This window comes from Arachis hypogaea, chromosome 16, assembly GCF_003086295.3.
Source record: "Arachis hypogaea cultivar Tifrunner chromosome 16, arahy.Tifrunner.gnm2.J5K5, whole genome shotgun sequence".
Taxonomy (NCBI): domain Eukaryota; kingdom Viridiplantae; phylum Streptophyta; class Magnoliopsida; order Fabales; family Fabaceae; genus Arachis; species Arachis hypogaea.
In genome coordinates this window covers 6321302-6333750 of record NC_092051.1, presented here as the reverse complement: position 1 = coordinate 6333750, position 12449 = coordinate 6321302, and the positions used below count along the sequence as shown (strand labels likewise).

The 12449-nt window shown below is 30.3% G+C and overlaps 1 protein-coding gene across 1 annotated transcript in view; it reads right to left on the bottom strand.

Moving 5' to 3' along the window:
* LOC112758400 (protein VAPYRIN-LIKE) overlaps positions 1-1844 on the bottom strand; it is a 1972-nt gene extending 128 nt beyond the window's left edge. Inside the window, exons 1-2 of the mRNA XM_025807069.2 lie at positions 779-1844; positions 1-657 (exon numbers count right to left, since the gene is read on the bottom strand). The exon at positions 1-657 is cut by the window's left edge and continues 128 nt beyond it. Of these exons, the coding sequence (XP_025662854.1) occupies positions 72-657; positions 779-1614 (1422 nt within the window). The 5' untranslated portion in view covers positions 1615-1844 and the 3' untranslated portion in view covers positions 1-71. The remainder of the gene's footprint in view (positions 658-778) is intronic.
* Between the last annotated feature and the right edge of the window lie 10605 nt (positions 1845-12449).

Here is a 12449-nt window from a genome sequence, read left to right as displayed (position 1 = left end):
TATCCACAAGCAAAGCAAAGTAAAACCTATCTGCATTAAATGATTATGTTAAGGTCTTCATTAATCATTAGTCACAGCACATGTTTCGTTAATTTACCAAAAGAATCCAATAATCTAGGAGGTGCAAAGAGGCCTTTAGAGGCCTTGATAGTATCAAGAGTTGCACACGAGCCACGAGCAACCAAAAAAAGGGCAACCTGCAAGTGACCACTCTCAACGGCACACCGTAACGGAGTGTACCCAACCTCATCAACGGGATCAACCTCAGCACCGTTATCAATCAAGACCTCAACGCTCTTCACCTTTCCTTTCAATGCAGCCCAATGCAGGGCCGTCCACCCGTTCTGGTCCCTTCCATTCACGTCCGCTCCCCCAACTGTCAAACAGCTTGCCATCCCGTGCACGTCCCCTACCCTCGCCGCCCGAAACAGCACGTCCCCCCAATGCAGCAAATCTCCTAATTCCACGTGTCCATTCTCCATTGCTATGGCAAATGCTGTTTTCCCCTCTCTATCCACCGCGCGCTTCGCATCGCACCCACATTCCGCTAACAAACTCTCCACGGCTCCCAACTGCCCCTCCGACGCTGCACAATGCAACGGCGTCCACCCCTTCCGGTCCACAACGTTTGGATTCCCTCTCATCGAAACACAATACCTGATTATTTAAATAATAATCTTTAATTTTAAATAGTTAACGTAATATTTTAAAAAACTTATGACAAAAACAGATATTAAAACTATCACTTATTATTATATTATCTGGAAAATTGGCGAACCTGATGACATCTACGTGTCCGTGAAGCGCAGCCACGTGAATTGGAGTCCTACCTTCGTGATTCACCGAATCCACGTCAGCATCATCTTCGCCGATAAATTCAAACAGTAACCGCATGAGATCTACCCTATTCGCCGCCGCAGCTTCGTGCAAAACCAAGTCCACCTTGTTTTCAATTACGCAACCAGAAGCTAGTAAGACCTTTACCACATTGATTTCGTTCCCTGCTCGAATCGCCAAGGGGACAAGTGATTTTCCGTTTGAGTCCTTGGAGTTCGAGTCTGCTCCGGCATCTATCAAAACGGCAACGGATTCTGCGTTTCCACATTCGACGGCGTAAGTCAACAGATCCGTGAGCTGCGACGGTGGACATCTTGATATGGCTTTGTGGAGAAGGGAACGGCTTCGGGGGATGTGGTTTGAGATGAGGAACTCTGCGAAGTGAGGGCCAACTATTGAAACGGGGATGACGGCGTCGTTGAACACGTGCGGTCCTGGCTTCAAGAAGAGGCGGCGGAGGTCATCGCAGTTGTGTGACTTTCCAGCTAGGAGCATGGAGGTTACGACTGCGACGGACTCCGGCGCTGTGGAGAAAAGTCTTCCATTATCTGAGAGATGAGAGAGCGAGATGGTGTATGTGGAAGAAGAAAGAGGTGGGATTGTGGAGAGTGGAATGTCTATGGAGAATGGAGAAGAAGGGTTTGTGGTGGTTAGTGACACTGCGACGGCCATGGCGTGCATGAGATTGGTGAGTCTGAACGTTGCGCTGCACTTTTCATCAGTCTTTTCAAAAATCATCTCAACTTCCTTCACATCTGGTTTCACCAACCTGTCCATATTTTGTGAAATCTTAAATTAGGGTTCTTAATCTTCATGTTTCATTGGTATATAATAAGATATGGTTTGTGTAGTGTGAAGATGGGGAAAGGTGTATGTTGATGATTATTATTGGAATGAGTCGTTGATGGAATTCTTTATATTGCTTGAATTAACGTATTTAATATTTGTTTAAGATTATTTGGAATTGAATGTGATGGAACGTTTAGTCAATAGTGATCACAAGAGAGGACAAGGGAAGAAAACATGTGAGTAACCGAGTCTTCAAAGTCGTCTTTTTCAAGTGTGTAGGCGCCCAGAAGATTCGTGTGTACCGCGTCATGTATTAGTTTATCTTCTTCGTATTTGTGACCAAGTCAACAATCATTTTGGCATAATGATAGTAATATTTTATTTCATGCATCATGCATGCGTATTGAATAATGAATTCTAGTGAATTTGCATTGAGATAAAGTTGCAACAATAGAGAAGGACATGCCAAGCAGCAATAGCTCAAATAGCATAGTCTTTTTATACTCAATTAAGAGGTTTTGAATTCGAGTTTCTATATCTTCGATAAAAAAAATAGAGAAGGACATGTTTTTCAGCTTTTTTCTATTACATATTATATATTATGAGCAATGTTATATGAAGAATAAATATTATTATTTTTAGTTAGTAATAATTTATATTATATTTATAGATATTTTATATATAAAAAATATATAATTTATATTTATATTTGTTAACATTTTGTAAATATATATTAATATAATTTGTATTTATATTTTTTAAAATTTATAATATAAATTAATAAAATTTATTTATTAAAAATAATTTAGTATTTATGTTAGTTAAATGATGATAAAAATACTAAAAGTTACTAACCTCATGAGTTTTTATTATATTATTAGAACTTTTAAAATTAGAATATACAAGTTATATTATTTAAGGTGATTGTTATAGTATCTAAAAGTAGGGCTGCACACGGATCGGATCAGATCGGATATAGTCTAAAATTCTATCTGATCCATACTGCCCTCATCGGATCGGGTCGGATACGATATCCGCAATTTTTCAGGCCGGATCCGATCCGATCCAATCCGCATACTTGCGAATCGGATCGCATCGGATATCGGGTATATCCGCATAATTAAAAAAATATTTTCAAATTTCATTTGGCTGTTTTTACAAAAAAAAAATTCATTTTTCACCTGTTTAAGCATGTTTAATTCTAAAATATTATCAATAAAAGTTTTCTTGAATAATAAAAAAAATAATAAAACACAAGATTTAAGTTTAATTATTCTAAGTCGGAGTACAACATAAAAAATAAAAAACAAGATATCATAAAATTCATAAAACAACACACTAAAATTTATATCACATTAGGATTTATTTTCTTAAACTATGCTATTTATATGTGATGTGCGGATATGCGGATTTGCGGATCGGATTTGCGGATATCACTGCCAAATCCGCAATCCGATCATACCATAGTGCGGATCCGATGGCTCTACGGATCGGATAATATCCGCAAAATTCGGATTGGATGCGGATAATTACCGCGGATATGCGGATATTATCCGATCCATGTACAACCCTATCTAAAAGTATTTGTCTAACGTATTAAAAAAATTAAAAATTAATATTTAATTTTAAAAATATAAAATAAATAATTATTAAATATTTAAAATTTTCCATAAAAAATAAATTAGATAGAAATTAAACACCATAGAATTTATTGTCATTTAATAACAAGCCTAAGGATAATTCACCTAAAATAGAATTCTAGCTACCCTAAATAATAACCAATCTTTTTTTTTTTGGTATTATAACGGGGTTGAAGGCCCAAAAAGAAAACAAAATTAGAGATTAATAAAACGAGGAAAGATGCCCCTTTTTTATCATCAACTAGTGTAAAACCCGGGCTACGCCCGGGACAAATATTATTTTATTATAAAAATTTATTGATACTAAACTATTAATATTAATAGTTATTATTTTTAACTTAAAAAAAGTTTTCATATATAAAAATTTATTATGTAGTGTACAAAACTATTTTATTCTATACTTATAAAAGTTAAAATAATTTTGTTATTTTTAGTTTATATTAATAAACTTCACTTAAATATAAAAGTCTGTGTTTGAGTATTTAAATAAATATGGTTACATAGTTCCTGTTATACTATCTAAAAAAAGTAAAACTTTAATCAAAATAGTTTATATTCTAATCACACAAACAACAAATATAATAAATTGTATATCATTTTAAAGAGGTTTCTATTTTAATGATGAAAGAAAAATAATTATATTAATTAAAATACAAATACATAAAAAATATTACTTATATACTAAATATTTTTTATATCTGTACAACAATATATTTATAATTAATTAATCACATAGTTAAATTATTTTTAATTAACAAAACAAAGAAAATATATGTATAATTGTTAAGAAAATACTGGTGTCAAAATAGTATTTATTATAAAGATGTATATATATTGAAAATAACAAAAATTAATCACTTAAATTATTTTTTTTAATATTTATTACTAATAAATTCATAAATATATCTTGTTTTTTATTGTAATATATCCTCCACCACCTAAATTTTGAATAAAATAAAAAATATATTTGATTTGTTATTTACCATAATAAGTTAAGACAATAAATTTTATTTATTTGTTTAATTATTCAACAAAGGATTTTTACTTAAAAAATATATTTTGAGTTTTTACCTATTTGATAGTTAATATTTTTTATTACTATTATATGGTAAGTATTTTGTGAGTTAAATGAGATATAATTATTTATTTATTTTACCAACCTAAAATAGTTTTTATTTTTTAAAAATAGAATCTTAAAATTTTATCCTTTAATTAATACCACATGAGAAACACTTACCATTTGTACCATCTTAAAAAAATATCTATATAAAATAGGAGCATAGTCACATTATTTATTTGATGTTAAGTGATCTTCAATAAAATTTTAAGTTATTATATTAATTAGATTGACGATCTATGAATGTGATTTATGTTAATTATTTTAGAACATGATAAAGAAGTAAAATTACTCAGCTAGAGTCTAAAGTCATAGGCAAAGAGAAACTTAATATAGGAGTGTCAATTTTATGAAAAAGATGATAAAGAATAGCAATTGATAAAATAACATAACATAAAAGAGACAAATTCTTATGTGAAATAGACATTTCTTTTCAATTGCTCTACTTCATAATATAAAACAATTCATCTGTATCAGAAAACAATAAAATTGAGATATCATCTTTTAAAGACTAATACCTTCTCAAAACACAATGCAACAAATCAAATTTTTTGGTTTGCTGTTTTATAAATTTATCAGTTCACTTCAATATATAGTCTTTCTCAATCGCATATTTAAATTGATATTTATTTGATTCAACCATTTGATATTAAAATGAAATGCCAACTTAAATGGCACAAATATGATTTTTTTTTATTTAAAAAGGGTTTATTTAGTTTCACATAAGATATTTGAACATAAAAATATTGAGAAAAGAAGAATCCTAAAAGATGTTACACATTCTAATACCACAATGCTTTGAATTCTCATATTTTGAATAAAAACTAAAAAAGAAAAGAAAGCACAATAACAATGTATGACACCCACTTCAATAACTTGGAAACTCGGTAACATTCATATTTTTAAAATCTCCATTGTTGCTTAGCTCTAGATACTTCACCGGAGGTTGCTCAGATCCAATGTAACTGAAAATATCACAAAAATAATTATTTATCTTATGATATGAATATGCTTTCCATTTAAAATTGAACGACTATCTGGAACTTTGAAAAAATATGACAACTACCCTTATGAAAATGGTATGGTGATAGATAGAAAAAATAGATAACAGAACTTGCAAATATCGAGTAGTGATAAATCAAAATAAGTAATGCATCTTATAAAGTCTAAACATTCTATCATGAGTGTACAAAAAATAAACTTTTTGCAAGTTGAACAATTTACTTTTTTGTAAAGAATTTGTAAAGAATAGGAATTATAAAAATATTATTAACAAATCTAAATAAAAGAATAACTGGTAGTAAAATTTCATCCACGTGAATATCAATTTTAATAAAACAACAACTTGCCTTTATAATTTTTCTATCCAAAATTATTTCAACCACCCACGTGAATATGTCAATTTTTTGCCTATTAAAAAGACAAAGCAACAATAAATAAATCCTAAGAAGATCTAAAAAATGTTCACAGCAGTTTTAAATAAACTACCATTTCAATAAAATCATTTTTGTTACAAAAGATCAATATACCACAAAGAAAAGGCACAAATTGAAATATAGATCTAAAAAAGAACAAAAATTAATGATAAATATAATGGTATTTAATTGTCTAAAAGTTATGAGTTATACACTTGTGCAGCATAATCAATTCAGCCAATATAGACGAAAACAATAAAATTAAATAACAACCGATAATACAATACAGCTAGTAGAATCTTTTTATTTACCACCAATAAAGAAAACTGCAAGACATGTGAAAATCAAGCTCAAAAGGTTTATGGGTAGCTAAAACATGCAGACACATCCAAGATAACTATTTAAAAGTATTAAAATTAAGTTCAATAAACGCAATAAAAGATAGTAACCCAATTTTAAAATTGAACGTAAATGGAGCAAAAATATAACATCTTTCTTACCTAATACCCAATTATCTATGACAATATTATTAGTTCTAATGCTTATAATATGCACTTAGTCATTATTTTCTTAGACTCAAATTGGTCATAGACATTAAATATTATTAAATTTACAGATCAATTACCAATCCCAAATATGCTACAATAACTTAACTCAATCAACTTTAAACCAATAAAAATCGATATCAAACAAAGTGTCACCTCATAAAAATGCTTCCACAATATATGTTTAAGATACCAAAAATACATAAACAAAAGGTGAAACAAAAAAAAAAAACGCAACAATATTTCATCTAATCTACATCCGACACATGCATAACTATGAATTCCCAACCTACAAAACTTATTCAACCTAATTCCTGAATGGTGAAGAATAACATAATAAATCCTTTTAGAAAATATGAATAAAAAACAGTGAACATTCCATATACACAAACTAATCCTTTAATTGGAACAAAACGCCAGAAAAAACCAAAATGAGCAAAGCCAAAAAGCAAGTCCTAAAAACTAACCTTTAAAAATTAAACAGAACTGGTGAAACTTAAACTTACCTACAAAAAGTGATCCACACTAAAACCCTTCGTCGTAAAACAAATGACCCTTAAACTGCTGCCCTCCTCCATACTCTACACTTCATAATTTTAAAACCACACACTAAAGAATCACAAATAAAAATAGCTATCTTGGCAGAAGTAAAAAGCTAATAATAAAGTCAGGTATCCCTTTAAATCTTGGTAATGAATATTTAATTGGATGATTTTTTTACATAAAGTTTATTACCGAATTTTTCATTTCAATTTTTAAAGGAACATGAAATTAATCCCTCAATTGTAAATTTTGAGAAATGTATTTTAAAATTGAATTTGATTTCTTAATAATTTTTCTGCATGCCATCATTTACAGCTAGGTTCAATATTGGCAACTATTTCTTAGAATGACAATTTCAACTTCCAAGTTATAAAAAATTATCCATGAAAAAAAAGTACACTAATATCCCAAACATATTACACAAAAATAAAACCAATTTCTAAGGACAAATAAATCATGACACTGTATAACAGTATAAGAATATATGTCTTATAATACATACTCTAATTCATGCATTTTTAACACTTCATAATGCTAGAATCTCAAATTATCAGAGTCAAAATATGAATCAATGCCTAGAGTTAAGTATAGTTGCACTACTGAAGCAATCAAAGTCAATATATGCATATTGGTTGCAAAAGAAAAAAATTAGTCTCTGAAAGAAGAACAACTCACATGAAAAGTAAAGAAAATACCTTGACAATAACCCAATATCATCACATCAAACTCAGATATGCAATGTCAGATAAAGAAAAAAAAAAAAACAGAACAAATAGTGTCTCAAACTGATAAAGTGAAACCTTAACTACAATAGACTTATGTTGGAGGATAATGAGAGTATTGGAAGAGCACTCATAAGCTGCAAAAATCATTTTGAAGGACTTGATTGAGCACCATCACATAATCAATATCCCATTCTGAAGTTAAAAAAAGGGAAAAAATTATTTGTTTTACAAAATGAGTGAAACAAAATCTATACAATTGTCAAATTGTTATAGTTATAGATTTCTCTCTGCTTGAATCTCGAACCCTAATGGTATTTTCTGTAACGTTTTTTTAAAAGAAAGAAAAATAAAAATAAATTTCTACTTTTAAAAAAGAAAAGTTACCCATACTGCGGATGACAGGATCTCAGAACTCTCCATTCTTTTGACCGGTGTTTCAACTTGTTGCCAACTGCTCCTTCTTTAGTGACGGTCGTAACACCACTCACCGTGGCACTATTCTTTCTCCTTGCAGCTGCATCAACAGTCACCGATGGCTGATAGAAAATTATTTATTCTCTATATGTTATAAAATAAGGGCTGCTGATTACATGCATCAAACCTAAATAAATAGAATAATCAAGAGTACCTCTGTTATAGAATAATACCTCTGTTTGGGTACAATACTATGGGGAGCTTTTTATATGATTTATATTCAATTGCATTTGACTGGACAGCGTTATCTGAGTTTCCATCAGTTTCCATCATCGCCGCCCTCTTCTCCTTCTTCCATGGAGCTTCCTTTCATCATTGTCGTAAGTTCTTCTTCACAACCAAGCCAAAATACTGACTTCTTCATGTCAAGAACATGTTTGGAGATGCGACTACTGCCAACAACAAAAACAGTAAACAGCAACAAACACACTAAATCACTTGCTCAAATAAAGATAAAGCCTTTTCCGAATCATGATGAAGTTCCCAAATGACCCTACCATGTATAAATCTAAGTAATCTATTAAATCAAAATTCCAGATTGAACAACAGAAACGTGTATGTCCTTTAGTCAAACTTCTCAATAATAATTTTAGAATTACGCTAAGAGCAAACAAAGTATGGAATGCTTATTAAAGCAAATCATTAAAGGACCTTAAGAAACATCAATATTATTGCCTATTGGAATGATTTATTTGTAATGGTAACTTTGCAAAAAATTTATTAATAGCTAATTCTTTGAAAATGCCATAATATAAAGCAATTCACTGTTGATCACTATCTGTGTATATTCTTTGAATGAAATTAATTAAATAATGCATATTTAAAGATAAAAGAATAATTAATTCACTGCATATGCATACTTGTAGTTTGAGTTTTTTTAATTCTTTTAAATTAAGATTCAGCTATTACATGTTTACATTCATAAACTGAAGTGGTGCAGTGCAGAGGAAATAAAAAAATACTTTAAGGTAAGTGTGTCTCTTGGATACTTTTTTTTTTGAGAGTACGGGGAAGTACCACTTTGTGATCCTCACTTTTGAAGAGTGAATTATAGTGCAATTATCTTTATCGAATACATCTAATCTTAAATAAAGATAATAATGAATATCAGTCTAACCCTTTCAACATCCATAGTTCAGAAGAAAATTTGAATAATACCTCTTTAAAAATAATCTTGCGATATGCCTTCAGTCCTTTCGATATATCACCATTATGTTCTGCATGAAGAAATGGAAGAACTTAAAAAATGCTAGATCTTTCCAAGAAACACTTTCTACTAATTGAATATGCAACATCTGAGTATTTGCGTCCTACAGAAATTGTACAATGATAAAATGAATTTTTTATATATCAATATTCAAAGATTGAAAAAGAAGCTCACACATTGTTGGATCTAAAAAAGTAATGAACTTACCACAAAAGCAATCTCTTCAACAAACAAAGTTTCAATGTCAAATAATATCTTTTCTCCAATATTCTCTCTACCAATAGGTTTTTCTTTACTTGAAAATCTAATAGTACATCAAGCTTTACTTTTCCTATTCTATTAATGAGAAGCTCAAAGTGAATCATTTTAATAATGATAATAGAATCATGTGATCACGAAATTACAGATAGAGATACACAAAATACACAAAAAAGGAAGTGGTCAAAACCCCAACGATTGCAAGATTATAGTTCACAGTTTATTCAAATCATCCATGTGCAAAATTCACTCATAAATCCTAAAAGAATCTCTTCCTCGCACAAAAAACGACCATGTAGATAGAAAACGCAAAACACAGAATAAAAAGAGCATCTTTCTTCCACACATTGAGAAGTTCTTTTATCTTTTAATTGAAAATCTTAAAAGTTCTTTCCCTCCATCAATAAGTAGGACACAACTATAATCCGTTAACCACAATTATCAAGAAGCTAAGGTAACATAACCATATGATGCTAGATCTACAATTTATAGTTTAACCAACTAATAAAGCAAGCAAACAACATAACCATATGCAACGTTCTCAGAACAAAAACAACAATTAAATTAAAACGAAAAGATAAAATGAAGCAAATAAGCTTTAAAAAGTCAAAATAAAATTTTAGGTGAAGAAATAACAGTGCATTATATCCCATCAGCATAAGAAATAAGAAAAAGACATAGATATACTTCTCTAGTGGCTTGCCTCTGCAAAGAGCTCTTGCTTTGATCTAACATAAACCCAAAAACACACACACGAAACAAACTAAAAGAAGGGAAACAAATGTTTTGAAATAAAAACAGAAGAAGATTAGAAAAAAATACAGTAGTTTTTTATTTTGAAATTAAAAAAAAAAAAGGCTTACCTTTGCCTCACAGCCGATAACATCTTCAATGGCAAGATATCCATCACCATTCTTCTCTCCCATCTCCAACGATGAATATCCACCGGTTAGCTTTCTGGCGTCACCACTTTGCTATCGAACTGCTGCCTCTTGGCTGATAGTAGCAAGATTTAGTGCATCTGAAATCGACAACGGTCAAGAAAAAAGAAACCTAAATAGTTATATCCAAATTGGTTGAGCCTTCTAAATAAGAATAACATAGTAAAAGAGAACGATGACCGAACAGCAGTAGAAGAAACACATACCGCAGTAACCATATTTGACATTGGCATGAGAGCTTCTTTTCCACTGTGAAAGTTCTCTTCGCCTCTGCTCCTGAAGCTCGATTCTCTTTGTCTGCCTCCTCTTCTCTCAGATCTTGCTCTCATTTTCTTCGTTTGTTTTAACACTCTCACTTAATCAATACTTTCTACCACTGCTCGATAGCTTCCTCGATACAGACGAAGAAGATGATAGAAAAAACAAATCCGAGAGAGAGCGCGAGAAAGAAGAGAGAGAGAGAGAATCAAGGAAAGATTTGATTTTTAAAATCCTGATTTGAAATTTGTTTACTCTTGCTCTGGTTTCAATGCAAGTTCAAATTTTAATCCTAAAAAGGAAAAAACGCGCTCAACATGCATCTGATTTGGATTTACAAATCTACTTCTATTACTTTTGCAGCTTTGCAGGTGAGAGTTGCGTGAAGAAGTTGCTGTGTTGCTTGCTTTTTGTTTATATTTATTATTTATTATATTTTATGTTTGTATTTTGAATTAGTAAGACACTTGTCAATTATTTAAATAAGACACTTGTTGATCAATCAGCCTATACACTTGTCAAGCATTGAACCTACTACTATTCTCTTATTATATATTAATAGATTAATAGACTAGTAAACTAACTAGTCACAAAAAAAAAAACTAGTAAACTAACTATCTCTGTAGGAGGTATATTCCAAAAGTGATATCCTGGATTTAGATTTAAATTTTTGCGCGTCAGACAATCTGAATATCTGTTATCCTCTCTATAAATATTTACAAAAGAAAATTTTCAGTTTCTCTGTTTCCATCTACTGATTTCTCTAATGAGCGCATTTTGTTTTTTGACCAAAAGATTTCTCACTATATGAACCTGTATTTTGTTTTTTGACCAGACCAGATGACTCTTATTACAAGCTTTTTTTTTGGTCATGTTATTACAAGCTTGGTATGAAATACAACTCTCGGAATCTGTAAGCCCATAAATATGTATTTGTTAAGAAGCCCAAACATACATTAGTTACAATTATGTCGCATCACTAAACCCGTCATCCCAATTGCAATTCAGGCTTGTATATTCTTTTATTAATTTGGCCCAATAAGAATCCAAAACCAAAACAGACTTATACACGAACCTGTCCACCAAGTTCAACGGATTACCAAGACAAAAAAAAAAAAATTATGTATTTACTATTTAGTTTAAGGTCTAAAAGATTAAATTATGTTTTATTATTTTATTTGATTTAAAATAAAGATAAAGAGATAAGTCCTAATTTGTTTTTAAAAGGGGTAGAATTAGAATTTAAAGGATTAAATGAAGATATTTTTTAAGAAAATGTTATTAAAGTTTCAGTTTCTATTTTAAAAATTTTAAATAACCTATTGTTTCTATTTTCTGAATATATTAAAAGAAAAAATTTTAGTTCTAGTCTCTAATTACTAAATATAATACTAAATCTCAGTCTCTTAGTTTCAGTGATAGCCTCTGTAAACAAACATGACCATAAAATCTTCTAAAGAAAGATAATGATTCTTGCCTTGCAATAGGTGTACACAAGATTTGAATAATGGTTAGTAGTACATTAAAATTTTTGGTGCTTGGTGTTTGAGTGTAAAGTATGTGTGAATATTGTAATATTGTAATGATTAAAGTTGAGAACGGTCCAATCCATCATGTAAAACAAAAAAAGGTAAACAACAAAATATTTTAGGTCGATATACACATATTTATGCATTCATATATATATTTTCCTAAATATT